Source organism: Phascolarctos cinereus, unplaced genomic scaffold, assembly GCF_003287225.1.
Source record: "Phascolarctos cinereus isolate Bilbo 61053 unplaced genomic scaffold, phaCin_HiC Scaffold_9;HRSCAF=440, whole genome shotgun sequence".
NCBI lineage: Eukaryota > Metazoa > Chordata > Mammalia > Diprotodontia > Phascolarctidae > Phascolarctos > Phascolarctos cinereus.
This window is the reverse complement of record NW_027556402.1, coordinates 68920862-68945223: the sequence shown is the minus strand read 5'-3', so window position 1 is coordinate 68945223 and position 24362 is coordinate 68920862. Positions and strand designations below refer to the sequence as shown.

The following is a 24362-nucleotide window of genomic DNA, read 5'->3' as shown; positions in this document are numbered from 1 at the left end:
TCATTTGCTTGGTTTTTCATGGTTCTACAGACACAAGTGCTAGAAAGGTTCTGTGGATAAAGTATGAGAGGAGGAGAGCATTATGTACATTACTTGAAATTGGCATCATGTTGCCAAACTGTAATAAGCCTTAGGGGAACTCAATGTTGAAACTACTCAATTGAATGCTGCAATTTCCCATAACAATTTAAAAGGCCTGCAGGCATGCTAAAGTCATAGCTGGATGTTTCAGTTAACACTCTGTAACATGACCCTAAAGCCTCATTTACATCACAGCAATTAAAATATATTCTAGATTAGTGTTTACTGCTATGTACCTAGAAACATAGGAAATACTGTTATTTACTTATTTATTTATTATAAATAATCTTAGAAATATTTCTTTCCACCCTTTCTTCTTTCCAGCCTGGTAATAACAGTTCAGAGAAGTCACCACGTAGGTAGTGTTCCCTGTGGGGAGGGGGAGAAAAGCTGGGGCAGGAGAGCAGAAAATCAATAGCCGTTAATAATAACTAAAAGTCATTTCTACCTGAGGGCTGCTTAGTGACCTACATGAAATTAGGTTAGTGGTCTCAGTTCATAGATGACAGGTGCCCATTAAGCAAAATAAGTATTGTAATCAGCACTGATTGGCTCCCTACTGATAGTTAGAGTAGAGGGACCAAGAATCCAATGAAACTGAAAGGGAATGTCTCCTCCATTGAGGAGTACTCTCTCCCCACCAGAAAAGAAATGCTGCTGTCCAGGTGGAAGGAGATAGAACAATACAGTTACCCAAGACCACATTTTATAGGTAGTTAATCATAGCCCTTCATCGAGCACTCCATTCAAATTAAATAAAAAATTCTCTTGGCTTATGACCAGAACTCTAACTGTTAAGTGATGACATTATTGTTTTGTAATTATCTGACTTGGAAATTAAATTATTTTAAAGCGAAGCTATAAAGACCAAAATTGGATCACATTTTCTCAATAACATGTACAGCAGCTTGGCATTACCTTTCGATAAAGAGATGCAGACAGGATTTGACTTACTCCCAATCGTCATTGTGGATTAATATTTATTGAGTCTTCACATCACTTCAGTTTATCTTGGAAGTATGGTTTTTTACAATCGCCTAGAACGCATCACCAAAACATGAAGCACAAAAGCAGATGCCCAGCTTTGTCCTTGGCAAGAGGTCTTCAGGAAACCAAGGGAACAAGATTTCTTTTTGCATTCATAAAAACCACTCTTGACTAGAATGTTTTGTGGTTAAGAAAAGTGTTGAAAGAGTGGTGCTTCATCAGACAACTGAGCAGGAATAGTACCCCTGACCACTTTTATCCCATTTGAGGTCATAATGTTCCTTCACAACAGCATGTCTTACTCTGAGATTGTAGCCATTCATAAACTGGAAGGGAACTGGAATTTTTCACCAGTTTAATCACAGGCCTGTTTTTATTGGTTGTGTTGGGTTTTTTTGTACAAAGGATAACAAAAGCTAACAATATTTTGTCATCTTATTGTGAATTATTGAAGCATTTCAGAATGTCTGGATAAATGACTGAATTTTTCACATATATCATATTGCATACATAAAAATATATGCATATATATTTCTATTATGATATATGAGACTACAAAAAAAGTAGTAGTCATGTAATGATGTAGTACAGAGATGTCAAACCCAAAACCACCAGGTGCCAGAACCAGATTAAGATGTTATTGGGAAATGTTTAACAAAATATATAAAAATAAAATACAACATAGATAATATTAATTTGTGATTTTCTAAGTCAGTTTGAGGCCCTTAGGGATCTGTTTCTATTTGAGTTTGACACCACTGATGAAGTAGATAGAGTTTTAGCTTAGAACCTGTATTCAAGTTTCACTCTAACATATAATAATAGGTAACATTTATATAGTGCTTTAAGGTTTTCAACGCAATTTATAAATAGTGTCTCATTTTATACTCACAACAACCTTGGGAGATGGGTGCTATTACCATTCCAGTTTTATAGATGATGAAACTGAATCAGACAGAGATCAAGTGACTTGCCCAGGGTCACATAGCTAGCAAGTATCGGAGGTCAAATTTGAACTCAGGATTTCCTGACTCCAGTTCTCTATCCTTTGTACCACCTAGTTATCTCTAAACTGACTGACTCTAGGCAAGGTGTTGAACATCTTGGTGCCTGGGTCACTGAGGCTATAAGACTGTAAATCAAAGTACAAATATGCATGGGTACTGAGAGTTTTCCTCAAATTAATGAAATCACAGAATAAAAACTTTGGGTACACTGGTAAGAGTCAGAAGATTTGGATTTGGATCCAAACTTTTCTATTGCCTCATTGTAGAATCTTGGTGGACCACTGGATCTCTGAGATTCCATTTCTTTTTCTCCTAGTTGGGGTACAATAATACTTCCCCTATCCCATCCACAGGATTATTGGTGGTGATTGAGTGGGAATAGTCAAGCACTTGGTGAACTGAAATTTTGTGTATGTATCAGAAGGTAGAAGAAGGCTGGAAAAACAGGAAGGGCCAAGGTTATAAAGAGACAGAAGAGATTATATACGATCTTGTGGGTACCTATGCTCTAAAAATCAGCTCGGCGACAATGGAGGGTGGATTAGAATGGGAAAAGACTGAAGAGAGGGAATCCAGTTGCTATTATAGTAGTAGTGGGAAAAAAGAAATGAGGGCCTGAGCTGGGGTTGTGGCTTTATGAGTGGAGAAAAAATGGCATAAACAAGAGAGGTTATTAAGGTTAAAAGGACAAGATTTGGCAGTGAATTATATATGTAGAGTTAGCCAATGGCCAACAAACATTTATTTACACTTCTTATGAGTCAGGTGCTATGCTAAGTCCTGAGAAACAGATATACTGTCCTTAAACCCTGAAATACGGTAGGCTTCCCAGCTTTGAAAAATGGTCCAGGGCATGGAGGTGGCTGGTTGGAGCAGTGCTGGGGCATTCCTCCCAATTGCCAGTTTCTGGCCTTGAACTTCAGCTTCCCTTTTTTCCCCTAGTCAGATAATCTAGTTCTGCTGCCTCTGATTCCAGGAGCATCTTTGCCTCTGGTCAAACAGGGAAATGTAATGAGTTCTTCTCCCTTTGGTGCTTAAGAAGTTATAGCAAAATATCTTCAGGACCCAGAGGGGAGAAGAAAGCCCTTTAATCTAACTTCAGAGATGGTCTGCAAAGAACCTAGGTTTATAAGATCAACATGTTTGATGTATGTCACAACTTCTCTAGTTAGAGATGCAGTAAGTTGACCATTACTATGTTGGTTAGAAACTTTGATTCCTAAACAGTTCAACTGAAAAAGCAGGCTTGTAGGCTCACGGGACTATCCAAGACTGGTTCTGGGACTCCAAAGAAGCCCTTGAATCTGCCTGGCCTCCTAAAGTGGTTCTGGCATCTGCTGGACCCTCCCTCCCCTTCTGCAAGTCATGTCCTGTGATACTCCAAATGTCAAAGGATGATAAAGCTGGAAAGAAGTTTTCAAATCATCTCACCTAATCCTTTCATTTAATAGATAAGTAAACTGAGTCTCTGGGCAGGTAGGTGGCACAGTGGATAGAGTACTGGTTTTGGAATCAGGAAAACTCATCTTCATGAGTTCAAATCCAGCCGAGGAAACTTACAAGCTGTGTAATCTTGGCCAAGTCACTTGACCTTGTTTGCCTCAGTTTCCTCATCTGTAAAATGAGCTAGAGAAGGAAATGGCAAACCACTCTGGGATCTTTGTCAAGAAAATCCCAGCTGGGGACATAAAGAGTCAGACAGAACTAACACTAGTGAACAACGACAACGAAGTCTCACAGAAATAAGTGACTTTGGCTTGACCAAGGTTAACTAGCAGAGAGGGGGCTAGAACTTCTTGCTCTTTCATATCCTTTCCACTAAATCCAAATCCATGGAGAAGTGAGCCAAGTGCCATTTGGCTCAGCTGTTGTTGTTCAGCCCTTTCTCAGTTGTGTCCGACTCTGTGGGACTCCATTTGGGGTTTTCTTGGCAAAGATGCTGGAGTAGTTTGCCATTTCCTTCTCCAGCTTGTTTTACAGATGAGGAAACAGAGGCAAACTGGATCAAGTGACTTGCCCAGGGTCACACAGCTAATAAGTGTCTGGGGCTGAATTTGAACTCAGGAAGATAAGTCTTCCCGACTCCAGGCCGAACACTGTATGCACTATGGGGGCCATCTAGTTTCTCCTTAGCCCAGTCAGGGCCTTTGTAAAATTGGGGAACTGGAACCCAAAGCAATATAGTTTTAGTCACTCTTCTTTGTGAGGCAAAATGAGAAAACACACACACACACACACACACACACACGTATGTGAGGCTCCAAAGGCAGGGAGAAAGGAGGAGGAAAGAGAAAGACACACAGAGAGGCGGGGGCAGAAGGAAAAGAAGGAGACAGAGACAATAAGAGAGGGGTGTGGGAAAGAGGGAAGGAAAACAGAAGTTTGGGGTTTTTTCCTCCTAATTCTACTGAGTAGGTAGCTCTTCCCTTTTTTGACACATCTCCCCTGACTTCACTCACTGTCATGGGCTCAAAGAGACCAGCCAGCCTCTTTGGTCATATATGCCCTTCAGCAGAAAGCTAGTATTTTTATTCTGTCTTACTCAGGGGCAGTTAAAATCCTTCATATTCTGGTTCCAACCTATTTTTCCAGCCTCCTTTCACATTACTCTCCTCAAACACACTGTCTCAGCAAAACTGGCCTACTTGTTACTCCCAATAGACAACAATCTCCCTCCCCCATCCAATCCTTTCCAAGGGTTGTGTACCATATGCCTAAATGCATTTTCTCTCCACCTTCATGATTTAGAATCCTTAGTTTCATTCAAGGCTTCATTCATGTCACCTCCTATAGGAGTTCTTTCCTACCTCTCCCACCTGCCACTTTGTGTTTACTTTCTATATGCACGTTGTATTTATTTTCCTATGTATATATTACTTCCCCCTAGTAAAATGTAATTTCCCGGAGGGCAAAGATTGTTTTGTTTTTGTCTTTGGATTCCTAGCACCTCTCACACTTCCTGGTATATAGGAGAAACTTAGGAGCATGTTGAATAAATGAGTAAATAACTGAATGAATGACTATTCTAGTTCACACTCTTATTAGCTGGTTGACTATGAGTAATTCTCAACCTCTCTGGGCCTCATTTTTTCTTCTCTACAAAATGGACATGCTAATATTTGCCCTTCACATATTGCAGGGGAAGGAAATACTTTGTACATCTGAATGCTATATCAGTGTGAATTATTGGGATTATTATTGGTGTGTTTGTTAATGAGAATGAGTTTGCCATCCCTTTGGGCACAGTGCTTTCCCCACTGTAGTTGCATAATAAAAGGCTTGTTGGCCTTTTATTGACTTGTTCTGTAAAAATATGAATAATCCTAGTCCAAAGTTTAGTGCTAGCAGAATATTTGCTCTTGTGAATACTGTCATTTTCTTTTTTTTTTTTAATCACACACATACACACACACACACACAACCTTTTGGAAGACTAAGAATGTATTTTTTATCATTTCTACTACTGCTTTCTATCCACTTTGTATGTGACATGTGATTCCAACTTTTTTTTTTAATCTGAACCTGATATCATGAATACTAGAATATTCTAGGGACTAGTTCATTTGAAGTACAGATGAATGCAGAGATAAAAGCTCATTCTAGATTGCTGCTTTTAAAACCATCACAGAAATTCATAAATAGATCAGATGGACGTTATGGGATCCTGTACGGGCAGATGAATTGATGGGTCTTATTTACACTTTGCCCTAAAGGTCTACAGTCAAGGAACACTCCCTTAGGCTCAGCTGCTTTTGAATTCTCAAGTGCCTTTTCTCATCTATTCTTAGGATGGAGATGATGACCTTCTCTCTACACTGTGCACTTCACTGCAGTTATTCATGCTTTTGAAACCCAAAGACTAGATTATTATATTTTTAAAAAGAAGCATACTGTCTCCATTATATCTTCATTTTGATTAATTATCTGGAGTGGGAAACACGTGAGTTTCTCATGTTAGAAAAGGCTTCATATGGCATATGATTCCTTTCTCATTGGCACATATTTGGCTTTCATTTGAATACTTTTATTACTAACATATTAACTTCATCAACCTTTTTCTTCTTAAGAAAAGTGTTAGATTTCCTTTTTTATATTTCTAAAGAAAAATCTTTTCAAAATAAATATTTGGGATACAGTAAGAGTTTCATTATTTTTTTTTTACTCTTGCTAACGTATTTGTTTTTCAATCTTAAAATTTCCCATTTTTCTTTTAATACCAATAGCCAATTTAACATGTTATTCATGTCTTTATTATCCTAATTTATGTATTTGCTATTCTTAGTAAAAGCATCTTGGTATCATCACTATGTTTTATTATTCCTTTAATTTATTATTGATCTTCAATTTTTTTGATGTTTGCAGAATGTGCCATAATTTGCTTTAACCTCCTCAGTTTCTTCCATTTGACTTTCTTCTGCTTATTTTTCTCTCCACCCACACCTTTCAAAGCAAGCATTAATTTTAACTTTTACAGTTCCAGCTCCCTATTTTTGTCTTCTTTTACCCTATACCTTTTATTCTGTACCTTAACCTTTTTGCTATAAGCATCCCACATATATTTTTCCTTGTGTCTTTAATAGGAAGCTCAAAATTCACCCCTTTCAGTCATAAAGTTGTCCCATACTATAAAAAAATCCCATAACTTCATTTTACTTTTATACTCCACTATATCCCATCCTTGATTTGTCAATCTGCCTTCTCTGCTTCAAAATTTCTCTTAAATCAGTAATGGCCTTTGATTTCCTCTTGTGTTCAGTTGACATTAAAATTCCTCTTCATTAAAGGAAACACTTAAAATAGTTTTTAGGATAGAAAATATGTATGTTCTGTTAATTAACCTAAATGGTAATAAATCATAAATATTGGCATATAAAACAAGACATAAATTGCTAGTAACTAAAGTCAAAAGTTTCTGTAATATTGTTTACAAGGAACATTATCTCAGGTTAAATCTTTCATCTGATTTATGTGTCAGATAAACTACACTTTTTCTATATTGTGTTTAGTATTTTGTGTAAGCTTTTTCAACTTATAGTGAAAATCCAAAGGACAATCTATTCATGAGTGCATTCAAATAATTCCCACATGGTTGTAAGACTCATGTTGCAGAAGATAAAGAAGAATAAAACCAATTAGGAAATTTGGCTAGTAGGCTTTTAAAATTACTGAAGAGATAGACTTTGAAAATCCATTTTTCTGATTTTCAGATCTTCATCATTTTATTATATTTATTATATAGCTCCAGAGTAAATATAGTCATTGGAATAGGCTTAAAGACAGTCTCTCAATTTAGAGATGGATTATTTTACAAAATTTCACTTTTAAAGCAACTGCATGGAACTGAAATTAGGGAAAGAGGAGGTTATAAAGGATGAAGTTTCCATTACTGTAATATGCCTGAACCGTAGTCCTACCTCACCTAACTACCTTGGATTATGTAGATTATTAGGTTTATATAATGGATTATGTATAATTTTAGTGTTTGTAGGTACATGTATTTTAGTTTTTCTGTATATCCTTGAAGAGAAAAAAAAAGTCTTTCTTTTTTTTAAAAGGGGGAACATGAAACAAATGGTCCTGAAATTTTGTGCACAGTTTCATTTGACTAGTCAGTAGTCTTCCTGAGGTCAACTGTGTATTGTTTTGTATCCTCTGTATTGTATCCTTTTGTATTACACATAGAAGCTTAATTAAACATTTTATAATGAATGGCTGACTGGTTGTAGCAATTCAATTCAAAAAGCATGTACTATGTGCATACTATATGCAAAGCTTTGTGCTGTTGAGCTGTCAGAGAAAGCTCAAACAACAAAACCACTTAAAAATTCTTCAAAAGAAACCTTGGAAAATAATGAATTTCTTTGCTTTTGTCACAAAATGTAAACTATGACATTAAATAGTATTTGTGTTCTGAGAACAAGCAGGTACCACAATATGTTTCAGGTTCTATTGTGCCATATACCTATTTGTGATGGGTATTGTTCACAAGAAATCGGCCAGATTAACCAGGCAACTAGATAGTGTCGGATCTCTGAAGTAGCACTCCTTCCTTGCTGTGTGTAGAATATGAACAGAATGCTCCCTATCCTTGCTTATGACAGTGTCATCATCATCATCAAAATACTTCATCAATTTACTTAAACAGCCTGCATTTTCCAACCTTCTCATTCTTAGAGTGGAGCTGCCGTAGATAACCCAGAAAACTGCCTTTTGAAGTCGTATTGAATTCATTGACTTGTCTGAGAAGCACATCGCTACTTGCGAACATTATAGTGTAGATTAAATCTTTGAAGAGTTTGAACTATGTGTAATAATGAAATTCCTGATGCAAAGGACTTTTTATTATTATGAAGAAGAGCTGCAAATCCTTGAAGACTTTTCTTTAAGATCAAATTGTTTTTGTCTTTGATGGTAGAACAGTGTTTTCGATTTCTCGTGGCACTTTGGATAGCTTTCAAGAATAATGAAAACCTCAGGTGTTTGTGACAAAGACCTTTACAATTTGCACTAATAAAGGATTTTCTACTAACACAGGAATCCCTATTTCACTACTCATTTCTAAGAAGCTCAATTTGCATTTCTTTATAAGCCATGTTTTAAAAAAAGGTAGAAATTGAAACCTTTAATTATGATAATATAATTTTACATTATCACGTTATAGAAGTAAGTATTTATTTCATTTTCCAGATTGTAAAACTATGTAGTAGAAAGTAGAAAACCTTTTATATTCACAGGTTGAAACAAAGTAAGCCACAGTATTGAAATGTTGTCTGAGAAATTTCTAGTGTCTCCAATGTTTGCATTAGAAAAGCCAAAAATATAAACTGAAAAAAAATCCCTCGATCTTCCCAAAAGTCAAATTTTAAACTGTAGGAACACCAATTAAATGTGTATTTGTGTGTGTGTGTGTGTGTGTGTGTGTGTGTGTGTGTGTAAAATGTAATATACATTGTTTTAAAATCCCACATTAGCTCAAGAAATAAAACTTTTTCAGAAAAAACCAAAACAATTCAAACCCCACAACATCTATCACTTTTCAGCTTTGACTTGCATTTGATTTGTCAATTAAATACTCCTTGAGGATCATTTATTAGATTTATGTATCTCTTTTTTTTCAGAGAGCTTAAGACTGTCTTGGACTGTTGGTTAATCAGTTTGCTTGAAATCAAATATGTTTATAAAACTCTAATGGGTAAATAAGTCAGAAACAACCTTTGTTTGAACCAAGCAAATGTGAACAAGTTTGAACAAAAAGTGAAAGAATGGATTGATAGTAAGCTTATATGTCTATGAATTATCATTTTAATTATCCAATACAAAGGCAGTCACGCCCATAACATTTGAAGATAATGGTGGAGATTCAGAATGATTTTGATGTGGCAGGAGAGACAAAGACTGAAAAAATGAAGGCTATTGGAAAGATTTTAAAAAGAGGACAAGGTATTAAGAAAAGTTTTTTTAAAATGACACAGTAATGAGTATGGGGCGACTGAAGAAGCAGGACGGGTTATCAGAGTAGATTGAAGAGGGGTTCAATAATCCAAATTAGATATCAACAAGTATTGCTCATACCTAGTGAAATTCAATAGTGAAAATATAAATTCATGTGAAAAGAATCCTCTTTTTGTATTTATTAATTAATTATTATTTTAATTGGCAGACAATATGCATTGCAGGGGAAGAGGGACAGCTATGTAGCACAGTGAATAGAGCGCAAGACTTGGAGTCAGGAAGACTCTTCTTCCAGAGTTCAAATGTGACCTCAGACACTTACTAGCTGTGAAACCCTTGGCAAATCGCTTAACCCTGTTTACCTTAGTTTCCTCATCTGTAAAAGGAGCTGAAGAAAGAAATTGCTAACCACTTCTGTATCTTGGCCGATAAAACCCCAAAAAGAATATGACCAAAAACGACTAAACAAACATACTTTAGGGGAGTGTGCATCTTGTATGAGAGGGTGTGAAGGTCTATGCAAGAAGTAGGCTCTGGAACCCTGACATGATTTTTACCAGAATTGTTTTTCTATTGCTAACTGGCTGCAGGTAAAACAGGACCAAAATGGGATTTGGTAAAATGAAGAGGAAAAGAACATATAGCATTCATTGGCAACTAGGAGAGAGGAGGAGAGAAATTAGAGACAGCTCCTCGAATGCATGTTTGGAAATAAGGGAAAGAGTGGTATAGATGTTTGATTGAGAAAAAATTGAACTATTCTATTTTTAGATGGAGGCAAGACATTTGAATGCAAGTGACAGAGATAAAGACTCAGATTCAGCAAAGAAGACCAGGTGGCAAAGTAGATTGGGAAATAATTTGCTCAGAGGAGATTACTGAATTATGTAAATAGAAAAGAATTCCAGACTCACACACACACACACACACACACCCCCAAACTATTGAAAAAGAGAAGAGGGTTGAAGATGGAACCTTCAAGGGCACTTGTAGTAAAATAAGCAAAGTGAGAAAGAATAAAGACAGGAAAAGTCCTGCAGGTCAATCAGGCATGCCCCCACCTAACATCAGGAGTTGATTTTGAGGAAATGTATTGGAAAAAACATTATTGCAGGGGACAGTCACTTGTATAGGAACAATGCTAAAAAGGGCTGCGAGCTCCTTGAAAGTCCCATTTTCTCTTTGCCTTTATTTTTATTCCCAGCCCTTAGCACAGTGCCTGGCCCATAGTCGCTGTTTAATAAATGCTTGTTGACCGACTGATGATGTCAGTGACCAGTCTGTAGAATAGTGAGGATTTTACAGCAGGGGCTGTTTATAGTTATTGCAAAGCCAAGGTAACTTTGCATGGGATTTGCATGGATATAGAATTTTAATTGGCCCTAAAATGAACACCATACACCCTAGACCTTTTGTAAGCTTTTGAACCTTTTTTTAGATGTTACTTATTGCTTTGGATCTGAAAATACCACTGAAGGAAAAGGGTTAAGGGTGGCACCAGTTTTCACGCATGCTCGTATGTCCCTTAGAACTTCTCTTGGCATATTCAGTAGGCCACCATCTAGAAATGGAGGATCAGTGGAGTGTTAAGGGCATGGCACTGGAGACTTGTGGCCTGAGGCAGAGAGAGCGTGTGTGTCAGTAATGTAGAATTTGAAGTTGTGAGTTAGTGCATAAGGTTGTAGGTGGTTTGGGGCCAGAACCACAGAGAGCTGGAGTTGCCTGTAGGACCATCCTGGATTTAGGAAGTGCAGGGAGAATGAGAATGGGGGAGTAGTAGCAGGCTTCCTCAGTCTATGTGGCTGGTGTTGTCGTGGTGGATGCATGCTATGTCCTAGTGCCAAACTGTCTCACCCTACCCCCAGCCTTGAGTATTGTCATGTTTGAAAAGCAAGCTTTAAACTAGCAGTTCCAGTACCTAAAGCAAGTGCCACAAAATGCAGCATTGGCCAGCAACGTTAAAGGTACTCTGAAACTCTTGAAAAAATTTTATTGAAATATTTTCATCACATTTATTTCCAAATATGTTGCTTCCCTCGTCTTATGCAGAGAGCTCTTTCTTTTAAGAAAGAATTTTAAAAGACAAGTGTGGTGGTGCAAACCTATATTCCTTCCTGCCAAGGAGCTTGAGGCTTACAGATCTCTTGAGAACAAGAGTTTTGAGCTGCTATGACCTATACCAATGGAGTGTCTATATCAAATAGATAGCATTAGTGTTATGACCCTTTGGGAGCTGGGGTCCACCAGGTTACCTAGGGAGGAGTGAACCTGCCTCAGTCATAAATGAAGTGCTCCCATACAGATAATAAAGGTCAGTGCTCCCATATAGATAAGTGGTAACATTGGCCTGTGAGTAACCTCTGTACTGGGCAAGGTGGGAAGACAAAGTCTTGAGAGAAAGGAAGGAAGGAAGAAAGAGAAAGGATTTGTTTGTAAAAAAGAGCAAAATCAGATCAGCAAAGCAACTGAATATGTGAGCTAAGTATGACAATATGCAGCATTATAAATCCATGGTCCCTAGCCTCTTCAAAGAAGACAGAGAAATAATCCATTAAATCAATTTTAAAAACCAGATTCAGTTGGGAAAGTTGAGACCTTGGATTGACACCTTGGACCTCTGGATCACAAGCCCCATATTGGTGAGGAACCAGGACAACACTGTCTGGGGGTGGGGTGGGATGAGTGTGTGTATTTGACCACTCTGAATTGGAAGCAGAGCTAGTTAGCCGGAGGAGCAGCTCACTTGGGGTGAGGCAACTTCCTATTTTGACAGATTATTTTTTGCTGTATGCTAAGCTCATTTATTTCTACTTGCTAAAGGAGTAGAAATATTGTCAGCACCTTATAAATTTTGGTCCCCAGGAAAAAAAGCCCCAGTAGCCTCACTATAGTTATTTAACTTCTGACTGGCACAGTTCAGATTCCCAAAAGAGTGTACCTGGAGGATGATATGCAGAGGTAACACTGATGCAAAGACAGAATATTAGAATATGAGTGTACAATTAAGAAGAATAGAGACGAGGATTTATTAAGCACCCACTATATGCTAGGCCCTGTGCTAAGTGCACAGAAGCAAACACTCTGAAAAAGAGTTTGTCTGCTGGCTTCTCTTGTCGAGAAAACAAGTCTATAAAAGGTTAAGATTTCCTGAGGAAGGGGAAGGTGGCATATTTGTGAATGGAGATGATGCTAAACAAAACCATATCTAAGAATTATTTCACTTGGGGTAAAAACAATTGATCAAGAATTGGGGAAGGCCAGTTGATAAATGATCAAAAGATATGAACAGGCAGTTTTCAGGAAAAATCAAAGCTCTCCGTAGTCATATGAAAAAAAATATTCTAAATCACTCCTGATTATAAAAATGTATATTAAAACAATTCAGATACCACCTAACACTTATCAGATTGGCTAATATGACAAATATTAGAAGGGCTGTGGAAAAATTGGGATAGTGATGCATTATTGGTGGAGTTGGGAACTGGTCCAACCATTCTGAAGAACAATTTGGAACTGTACCCAGAGGGCTATAAAAATGCATACCCTTGGACCCAGCAATACTATTACTAAATCTGTATCCTAAAGAGATCAAAGAAAAAAGAAAATAACCTGTTAACACAAAAATACTTATAGGACTTTTTGTGGTGGCAAAGAATTGGAAATTGAGGGGATGCCCATCAATTGAGAAATGGCTGAACAAGTTGTACCAAATGATTGTGATGGAGTGCGGTTATGTTATAAGAAATTAGAAAGGGGGATGGTTTCAGAAAAACCTGGGAAGACCTATATGAATTGACGCAGAGTGAAGTGAGCAGAACAGGATTATTGTACACAGTAACAGCAGTGTGGTAAGGATTATCAACTAGGACAGACTTAGCTACTCAGAGCAAAACAGTGATCCAAGATAATTCCTGAAGGACTGACTCATAATGCTGTCCACCTCCAGTAAGAGAATTGATGAACTCTGAATACAAATTGAAGTATAATTTCTCCACTTATTTTTCTTGCTTTTTTTTCACAACATGGTTCATATGGAAATGTTTTGCATGATTTCACACGTATAATTTATATCATGTTGCTTGCCTTCACAATGGGTAGAAAGAGGTGATGGAGAGAGAGAAAGAATTTGGAACTTAAAACCCACCACAGTTCATCTCTAAAGCTGAAAGAGGATATTATATGTGTGTGTGTGTGTGTGTGTGTGTGTGTGTGTGTGTGTGTGTATTCCTTAATGAAATTTGAGCTTAAGCTAAAATTTTTGATTCACAAAACTAAAAGAATCAGATTAGACATGCAACTCTTATTCCACTTAACAGAAGCTATGAATCTACTCCATCTGACATGGATCTTTTTGTTCTGAAATGCTCACAAAAATTAAGAACTTTAAGGGATTTGACCTCCTTGAAGGAAAACAAACCTTCAGAGAAGAAAACAAGCTGTAATTAATTTTCCCCTACTTTTTCTGTACAAAGACGTTATGGAGTGGTAAAAATTTAAATACATAGTTGGCTAATTTAAATGAATTTGTGACCTTAATAAGGATTTATTAAATGCCCTTTATAGGCCAAGCACTTAAGTGCCAATGATATGAATACAAAAATTAAATAAATCTGCCCTCAGGAAACTCACACTTTATCAGAGGGGGAATATGGATACATATTAGTATACATAAAGTAAATACAGAACACTCTGGGAAGGGAGGGAGGAACAGCTGGGAGATCTGAAGGAAACTAGTGATTCTAGAGAAATTGGGGAGAGTAGGAGGTCTTCTATGGTTCTTTTTAGTATTTTGGGAATACCAGTGTGCCACTTGGGCTATCTCTTTGTCGTATTTCTCTCTCACTGTGTGACTTGTCCATATCCTACATATCCTTATGTTAGTAAGGATAAAGATAGGGATAGGGAACTCCAAGATGAATTAGCTCCCTTTACCAATGGAGGTTGACTCCTTATCTCTAATGTAGTGTCTTGGGCAGAGTTTCTTAACCTGAGGACTGTGAACTTAAAACACACACACACACACACACACACACACACACACACACACACACGCAATCTTAATAATTGTATTTCAGTATAGTTTATTTCCTTTTTAATCTTATGTATTTTATTTTATGCATTGAAAATGTTGTGAGAAGGTGTCCATAAGGCTTTATTATATCACCAAAGAGATCCAGAATTTTTAAAAAAATGTTTAAGAACCCCGTCTTAGTGAATGGTCCAGAGCTCTGAAAGATTAAGCCTGAAGTCATGCAGCCAGTATGTGTGAAAATGAGACCTGCATTCAAACCTTCCTGGAAGCTAGGCCATAGTACGGTTTTGTTTTTGCTTTTTTTTCCTTTTTCTCAGATCCACGCCATCCTTGGTAATGTAATGCAGGTTATTCACACCCACCATAGATTTTTCCATTGCCTGTCAGTACACTTGCAATTGTATTAGTATAAAACTTAGTGCAAAAAATATGTTGACTGTGTATAAACATATAAACATAGTTGTACTTTTTAAAAAAATTTTGTTTCTTTCAGAGGCAAGTGCAGATTGAATGTTGAAGAGAGTTTGCAATAAGCGGGACTGATGAGCCCACAGAAGGAATGAAGTATGGATGTAAAGGAACGCAGACCTTATTGCTCCTTGACAAAAAGTAGGCGAGAAAAGGAGCAACGACGTTATACAAATTCTTCAGCGGACAATGAGGAGTGCAGGGTGCCTACCCAGAAGTCTTACAGTTCCAGTGAAACCCTGAAAGCTTTTGATCATGATTCCTCTCGGCTGCTCTATGGGAACAGAGTAAAGGATTTGGTTCACAGAGAAGCCGAGGAGTACACCAGGCAAGGTAGGTAGCTTCTCCTACGCAACAACAAGGCACACTCAAATGTTGGTCAATTACATGTGTTTTTGTGAAATTTCTTTTTGTCCAGGACAAATATTATCATCCTTTTTCTGATGGGTTCTTGAAAAATTATTCATTGACGTGATTTTTTTTTTTCTTGAGAGCACTAGATGCAATGTTGGATAAAAAAAAAATCAAAAAGTCATCTGTGAGGTATGGATACACAGAAATGCATTCCACAGCCCTCTGAAACCTTTCTCAATGTAGAGGCAATGGCTATGCAGTTGACCAAAGTGGAACTCAGTACTTCATATAGACATTTTACACTCATAGAACTCTCCAAGTAGTTCTAGGGATTATAAAAATGTCGGTAATTGGTGGGGAAATAGTTGGAACCTGGGTGTCCCCAAATGAGAGCTCCGCATCTGATGAATATATGTATTAAGTTGTTGGTAGCTGAGCTCCTTCTCCTAGGTAGTAAGCAAACAAGGAAGAAAATGGTAAGTAAAGAAACCCTTCTCCTCTTTTCAATCAATCAGTCAATCGGCAAGTATTTGTTAAGCGCTGATTAGGCACAAAGCATTTTGTACTGAACTCTGGGGACACTGGAGACAAACACGGAACCACTTTTGCCCTCAAGTAGCTTACATTATGTCAAAGTAGAAACTATGACCACATACAAAAAGTATGCAAAAATAAATATCATTTTGTGAGAGGAGATCACAAACTGGGGATAGGGTAAGGAAAGGCCATATATAGGAGGTGGCTTTTAAGTTAAACATTGAACAAAATAAGTTATTGACCAGGTGGAAGAGAAAAAGTCCTCTCTATGCTTCTTTCTCCTAAGAAAGTATTCATTGATACTTTTTTTAAAATAAGAACGTATTCATTGATAAAATGGATTAGTACTGTGTTCTTTCTGCCTAGAATTCTGTAGCAGCAAACGGTGGCATGAAGGGATTTCGTGTTGAAGGTCTTGGTTTATCTCCCTGGAAGTCAACTTCAAAAATCAGCCATGATGGTTCAATCTTTTATAAATTTGTTCTACTTTCTATAGAGCTGTTTTAATTTTTGCCTTGCACATTCTTATAGTGGTTGGGACTTCCATAACTTTGTTCCCTCCTAGTCTTCCCTTTATTTTTTCTAAATTTTTACTTTTTTCACTTCTTTTTATTGAGGCTTTAAGGTACATCCTCCAAGATACTGGCTACAAGCTTTGCAGTGTCTGTAACATTATTGGTATGGGCTTCCTTTCCACTTAGATACTCCTCCACTCCTTAGTACATAAACTAGGTAGCCTTCATAAGGTAACTGGACATGATGGCCCTTGAGATCCCATTCAGATCTAAATTGACAAGCTTATCAGGATTTTAATGGACAACTCTCTAAAACTCAAAAAGAAAATAGAACTAAATTTTTTCCTTATCAATAGTTATTCAGGTGTTTTTTTTTTCAAATCTACAACCAAGCATGAAGTAGCCAAAAAAGAATTGGTAAGTGACCTTGAATATTTATAAAGTTTGCTAGAAGAATGAATAAAAGGATAGAAAATGTTACCCTCTTTTTAGTTATTATACATTAGTATTATAAGCATTGATTTAAAATAAGTTTTTAAAATGTTAAAAGGTTCAGGAAATTACAAAAATTTCAACAACTCTATGAACCTTTTCCCCACTGATACACCATAGTTGTTTCTACAAATGTTTCCCTGAAATCTACTTTCGTCAAAAAATCATTTGATATTTTTGTGGAAACTGCTATGTTTACATAACGGCTTATGAGTGATTAGTGGTGCTATTTATTATAAAGAAATAAAGCATTTTAAGATTTCATTTGGCCGTTTTTGTGGGGTATATGGAACAGGAATGGAGACAGGTGCCCTTGGTAAAAGAGAAAGATCCAACAGCATCTGGCTTTTAATTAAATTGTGCCTTTAAAAGAGAACATTCCCTCCTTCTACAACATTGTGTTCTAGACTTGTCACAATTCAAGTCAGAGCCCGCTGTCAACACCGGTTATTTCGAAAGAAAGAATTAGGGTGGGTAGGTGGAAATACATATATTTTGGGCCCAGCATACAATTTCACTTTTCTATAGCAAAAAATAACCATGTTTATGCCATCTGAGAAGTAACTACACAGGGAACATTGGGAGAATGAAGTTCTAAGCAGCATACAGCGCATGTGGTAGTAAAATTATAAAATTTGAAAGGCCCAGCTCCACCCCAAGCAAGCATTCAGCTTTGGCAGAGAATGGCTGCTTAGAAGGGTTAAAAATAGAGAACTGAAATGTTTACCTCCTGGGCAGTGTTAATACAACCCAGGCTCTTTATGATGACATAGCGATACCATCTGTAGAAATTCTAGGCCTCAAGCCCCCCTTGTGGGACCATGCGGTCTATTATCCATTCTGTGTGAGCCATGGCTTGGTAGTTCTTAGGGGTGTTCTTAGAGAAGGGGGATTAAACAAGGAAGTTTGGGGGAGGGCGGGAAGCAGCAGCAGCCCAGGAAAAGAAGTTGGAAAATAGCAGAGCTGAAGGAATTAGAGGAAAAAGGAACTAGCACTGCCCCCCCAAAATTAATAAATTCAGCTGCTTTAATTGAAAAAAAAAAGAAAACCATAATTTTCAGAAAAACAGACAAAACCAACTCTATCCAAAGGGGAAAATTGGCAATCCAAAATGTGGTAATTGCTCTTTGACTTTACGAAGCAAGTGAAAGGGATTTTAGTCAGATTTCTGGGGAATGTGTCACTACATCATAAAAACCAATAAATAGCACGTGTAACACCTTTGCTGTTGATCTAAAAAGACAGACCAAGGACTGAATGAATTCCTTTCTTACCCTTAGGGTAGTCAAATTAATACTTTTTTAATGGGGCAGTCTGGGAATGCTTATAACTGTACAGTCTATTAAGCAAGGAAGTCAGTCACAAAAACTTAGTCTGACACCTTCACAGACACCCATTTCTCCCTCATTTGGGCTGCGTGTTGTTCTGTGTGCCTTCTTGAGCTCCGTGATGTTGCTTTTTTTTATTTTCTTTTGCTGATGTTATGATCGGGGTAGGAAATAGAGGAGGGCTGTGGAAAAGTACAGTACGTAAAAGGCCGTGTGTTTGTTACACTTAGCACACTATGTGAAAAACTTCTCAGTCTTTTATTTTCTCAGAATATTTTCTAATTTTCTAAATTTAAATTTCCTTCCACTGGCTATTGTGCTGTCAGATTAATTATATCATGGGCAACATGTCCTTATTGCCATATACGCTTCAAGTATCCATGATTGCATTGTTCCATTGACATGTAGAGCAACCTCTCCATGGCTTTGCTAAGCAGTTGTTAGCAATTACTGAAACTGAAAAAGTATCATTTGATGGGCCAGCCACCATGTACATAATAAAAATGAAATACCAGTATTAGTCAAGGATCTAAAAAAAACCATTACGTAGGGTAGTTATGCCTTCTGCCCTGCCTCCTACCTCCTCCCAACATAATCTCTTGCTTTGGAAATATTAATTAAATCAATACTACTTATTTTTAAAACCAGGAATACTGTGATATTGAGCCACCCATATGTACATGGATCACGCACACACATATATAGGCATGTATATGTTTATGTGTGTGTATGTATAGATATACATATACATATGTACATATACACACATGCGTGTGTATATATATATTTATTTTTTTTCTCTTTACAAGTCTTTAGCACATAGCCATAGTGTCTTATACACAGCAGACAGATAATAGCTATTTATTCAATTAAATCAAACTAAGGACTGAGGCTGTGACCAGGGCAGGACCTGGCGGATTTAGAGCTAAAAGGGGACCATAGACATCACCGAGTCCAAACTTCTGCTATTACAGATGAGGAATGTGAGGCCAAGAGAGATAAAGGGATTTGCCCAAGGTTTCTCAAGTAGTAAACAAGAGGATCATAATTTAGAGGGTTACTATACATACACATACATAAACATACACATGCCTATATATGTGTGTGTGAGATCCATGTACATATATATGTCTGTGTGGTGGGTGGGTATGTGTGTGTGTGTGTGTGTGTGTGTGTGTGTGTGTGTGTGTGTGTGTGTACACAGATCCTGCCTCTAAGGAGCTTACAATCTAAGTGGACAGGTTAGGTCCACAAGTAAGTATAAATACCACTTAGATTATGATAGTGGAACAGAAGTAAAAAGTGTTGTGAGATTTCCAAGGAGAATGAGAAAACAGTTAGCTGGAGACCTTGAATGATTTTCGGATTTCCAGCATTTGGAAAGATATTACTGAGGTTCTGGGCACCCCATTTTAGGAAGAGTATTGCTGAACTGCCCCCAGAAGAGGGCAGTCAGGATTGTGAAGAACTAACATAAGAAAGGGGAATCGCTCTTGTTCCACAGGGCCACAGAGGGCAGAACTAGGAGCCACGGCAGAAGTTTTAGAAAGATAGAAGTCGAGTGAATGTAAAGAAAAACTTCCTGCCAATTGGAGTGGGCTTCCCTTCCATAGTGAACTTGAAAATAACGGGTTCCCGCTTTCTAAAGGCAAGCAAACCTGGGTTGGCGACTCACCAGGGTCTGTTCTAAAGGCAATCGGTAGAGACAGAAGTTGCAGTAGATGCCACCTGAGGCTCTCTGATTGTGATAGGGGGGCTGAAGTGACTCATTCTAGGAGCAAGGACTTGTCACAGATAGAAGGAAGGGGAGGATTTATTGGTACGGCAGCAAGCAGTCCAGTTTAACTAGAAGTATAGCTAATAACATTTTTATAGCCCTGTGAGATTTACAAAGCACTTTACATAGTTTGTCTCCTTGTCGAGGTAGGGGCTGTTGTTATCCCCATTTTACAGATGAGGAAACTAAGGCTGAGATGACTTGCCTGGGGACACCCAGCTAGTAAGTGTCTGAAGGCTGTTTCCAAGACAGATTTTCCCGATTGTAAATCCAACACTCTAGCTACTGGGCCATTTAGCTGCTTCAAGTATGTGAAAAGAAGTCACCTAAGTCTAGAAAGGTTGACTTGTCCAGACCTTCCTAGCTGTACAACTGCGGGTAAGTCTGAACCAATCTGAACTGCAATTTCTCACACCCGGAACAGGGAGATTAATACTTGTGCACTCTAGTTTTGGGGGTTGTTATAAGGAAAGCTTCTTGTAAAAGTTAAGAAAAAAAAACATGCATATATACACATATGTATATATGTATATGCATAAATACATATATGTATATATAGAAGATGGATAGATGGAAAGAAAGATAGGTGGATGGATGGAAAGATAAATAGATGGATGGATGGAAGAAAGTTGTTATTATTATTGAATTTTCCCCAACTACCACCCTCTCTACTGAAACATGAAAAAGTGGGAGGAAGGGACAGAATAGGCACTAATTAACCACCTTAAATGTGCCGGTCTCTGTGCTAATATGCACTTTACAAATATTATCTCATTTGATAATGATAAATGAAACAGGAATTACAAATATTCTTATAAACTGAAGCTATCACTTTATTAAACAACTACTTTCTAAGCATGAATTATGAAATAACTTAGGAAATTAGATATTCTCTGCTGCCTGCTCCCTATATAACTCCCTGAGACTCTTTTATTTAAAAATAAATACTATGATAAACAAATAGGCACCATGCCATAGTACAATGCTTCTAGCGTTCTAGCCACTGGTGATTTTTTTTCAAGGTGTAGTTGCCCCTTAGTTAAAATGTGTCTGTTCCACTTTTATGCTCCTTAAAATGATTATCCACACTGCTCCTCTCTTGCTTACATAGGTAAGTTTTGGAACACAGAATATAGCATCAGATTTACTCATTATATCAGTTACTTTTGCTGAACATTTTCCCCCCTCTATGCTTTTTTTTTCATGAAGGATGGCTCTCTGGGAGGGAGAATGTTCAGGAATGCATTGGGAAATGCAGTTGAAATAAAAACCAAAAATAGCCATAAAAATTTATTCCAGAATAAAATAATAAACTATAGAGCTTTCTTTATCACCATATTTAAATCCAATATATAACCTGGGTGGGGGGAGTTACCATATATTATAGAATAACTGAATGGAGAATTTATCACTTAGCAAATCCTTATAGTAGTGACTATTGTAAATGCAGCTTTGACAGTATGGTAGTATCTAGAATATTGCAAGAAGCTTGTGTCCTGTAGGTAAGACATGTTATTTCCTTTGTATTTCAGTTATGTCTGTGATCTGCAATGAAATGCAGTAGAGGCTTAAGCCCTAAATAACAGAAATGTAGTAGTCACGCTCAGCCCAAATGTATTCAAGAGCACCCACCAGGAATTCCTAGTTTGCTGCTATCTATACTTGCAATATGGATGCATGGTGTTGGGTTGGCTGCCAAGAATATGTAGAAGGTGAAGAAGGCTAATTATCATGAGTAAATGGAAGTTTCCTCAGAAATCTCTATAAAGTCAGCAAGCATTTATTACAGGCCTATTAAGTACTGGGTGCTGTGCTAAAGTACTGGGGATAAAAAAAAATTTTTTTAAATGGTCCCCATCTTCAGAGACCTAACAGTCTAATGGGAAAGACATAAAACAACTATATCTAAACAAGATATTCACAGGACAAATTACACATAATCTCAAGGGGAAGGCACTAACATTAAGGAAGACCAATAAAGGTTTCTTGTAGAAGGTGGGATTTTATCTGAATCTTGAAGGAAGCCAGGAGGTAGAAATGAGGAGGGAGATGATTTAAGGCATGGAGGACAGCCATTGAAAATGAACAGAATAAATACATTTAACTACTTAAAGTAGTCTCCTTAAGGAGAAATCTTGGTTAGCCAATGCCTGCTGTCCAGTGGGTGAAGGTAACAGTCTTGTAACCGTCCTAGAAACTCTATTAGCTACTGTCATTCCGACCTTTTTTGGTGAAAAACCCTCCACTCCAGGAGTCTGTTCTTTCTCAAAATGATGCCCTTGCACAGCGTAGTGCATGAACAGTCTTGCAATTGATAAACCAGATGCTTACAAGATAATTCTACATTTTGAAACAGCCCTAGAAATAGAGACTGGTCTTATAAGATCTCAGATCAGTCTTATTGTTTAAAATGGGAATAGAGAGAGCAACCTGAAAATGAACATTTCACTGGGATTAGGAATCCTCCCTGTCTCTCCAACTACTTTATACCATTAGATTCCCAATAGAAATTGGGTAATGTGACACTTTATCCTAGTTCACAGTAATGCTTTCCAGAGTTACTACTCAAATTGATTTTCAAAAAAACTTTCTTATAACTGTACTTTAATATTTTTAGACCTTGGACAAATACCTGGTATATTTGGAAGCTGTAAAGCTGAGTTGACAACAGTTATGGGAATGCTTTGGTTTTTGGCAGTAATGTCTAGGGTTCAAATCTATCCCTGTTCAAATCCACCTGTGTGACTTCCTGGCTAACTCATTTATTTGATGTTTTAGTCCTTGAGGAGCTACCTGTGAGTAAGAAGTGGCTTCTGGGGAGTGTTCTAAATTCTCAAATTCTGTCAACTAAATTCTCAAACACTAGTTATCTTTGATATCTGAAGAAAATTTGTCCTCATAGAGACTTGGGCTTGTTTTTAATCTAAGAAATGTTTGGTTAAAAGTCACACACACACACACACACACACACACACACAGAGAGTCTTACAAAAGTAGTAAAGACAGAATAGGTTTTTTTCTGCCTTTTTTCATCATAAAATGGGCATTGCTTGAGAAGGTTATGAAGGCATCTAAGACCTTAGACTCACCAAGGAATATTGGCCATGAAGGTGGATTTTGAAAATAATTGATGTGGAGAAATAGCAGTTCTGTTCATATAAAAAACTGAAGTCTGAAAAGAAGAAATATCAGTTTCCTTACTCTGCTTGGAAACACCTCCAGGATTCCAAAGTAATTAACATTAACCTTTTCCCAGTCTGGACATTCTGACCCTTAAGTTTTCATGAGAGCCTATTTGCTCTGCTGATTCTCAGTTTTGAAAAACAGTGATTCACATTTCAGAACTGGATGAAATGGACCATTTATTTCTTTTGCTTCCATCTAGAAAGCGAGCCAGTGTGCCATGATGGGTAGAGTGCCAGAGCTGAGTTGGGAAGACCTGGGTTAGGTTCCTACCTCAGATTAGCTATGTAAGGAAGTCACTTAACCTCTATAGACCTCAGTTTACTCATCCATAAAATGGGATAATAATAGCACCTATTATACCTCACATGGTTATTGTGAAGATCAAATGAGATAATATAGAATGTTTCTAAATATGTAAGATTTTTTACGGACTTTAAGCTATGTAAGTTCGCTACTAGCTATAACATTAAAAAGCAACTATCATCCTTTGGGAAAACAACTTTCTTTTTTTTTGTAATTGTAGAAAAACTATATTAAGCAATAATTTTACAAGTAATCTGATGTAGTCAATCCATGGTTGGCCATGGATTCAGGAAGACCTACATTCAAGTTTCTCCTTTGACACTGGCTAGATAACTCTCTTAACCTTTCAGTGCCTCAGACAAGTCTCTAGGATTACATGTTACATTTAAAGATCTACAATGGCGGAAAGAGTTTCCACACCGGGATTTCCTACAGTGGGAATGAAATTACCAAAATGGATTTTCCCTCAATGGGAAAATTGCTTTTCCCCAAAGCAATGAAATCACATTCCTGTGTTTTCACAGGTATTCACTTTCTTCTCCCTACCAGTAAACACATCGTGTTTCTTCTGTTTGTCAGTTAAAAAAAAAAAAGAATTTAAAGCCTTTGATCTTGGTTGGACTTCCACAAAGGCAATGGAGGCAGTCTTGCTTTTTCTAGTATAGACTGACAAAATATATGGTTTTCTAAGTCGATGTATACCCACAAAGATCCTTATGTACAGTTTAGTGACCCCATTTCTATTTGAGTTTGATACCACTGGCCTGGAACAAATGTAAATGATTTACCCAAGGTCATATAGCCAGTGGCAGCTAGGTGGCACAATGGGTCAGGAAGACCTGA

The 24362-nt window shown here is 37.4% G+C and overlaps 1 protein-coding gene across 1 annotated transcript in view; it reads left to right on the top strand.

Annotated features, from left to right (window-relative positions):
- Positions 1-24362, top strand: part of TENM3 (teneurin transmembrane protein 3) — an 825548-nt gene that overhangs the window by 211182 nt on the left and 590004 nt on the right. The window contains 1 exon segment of the mRNA XM_078148915.1: positions 15053-15360. Coding sequence (XP_078005041.1) covers positions 15126-15360 — 235 coding nt within the window. The 5' untranslated portion in view covers positions 15053-15125.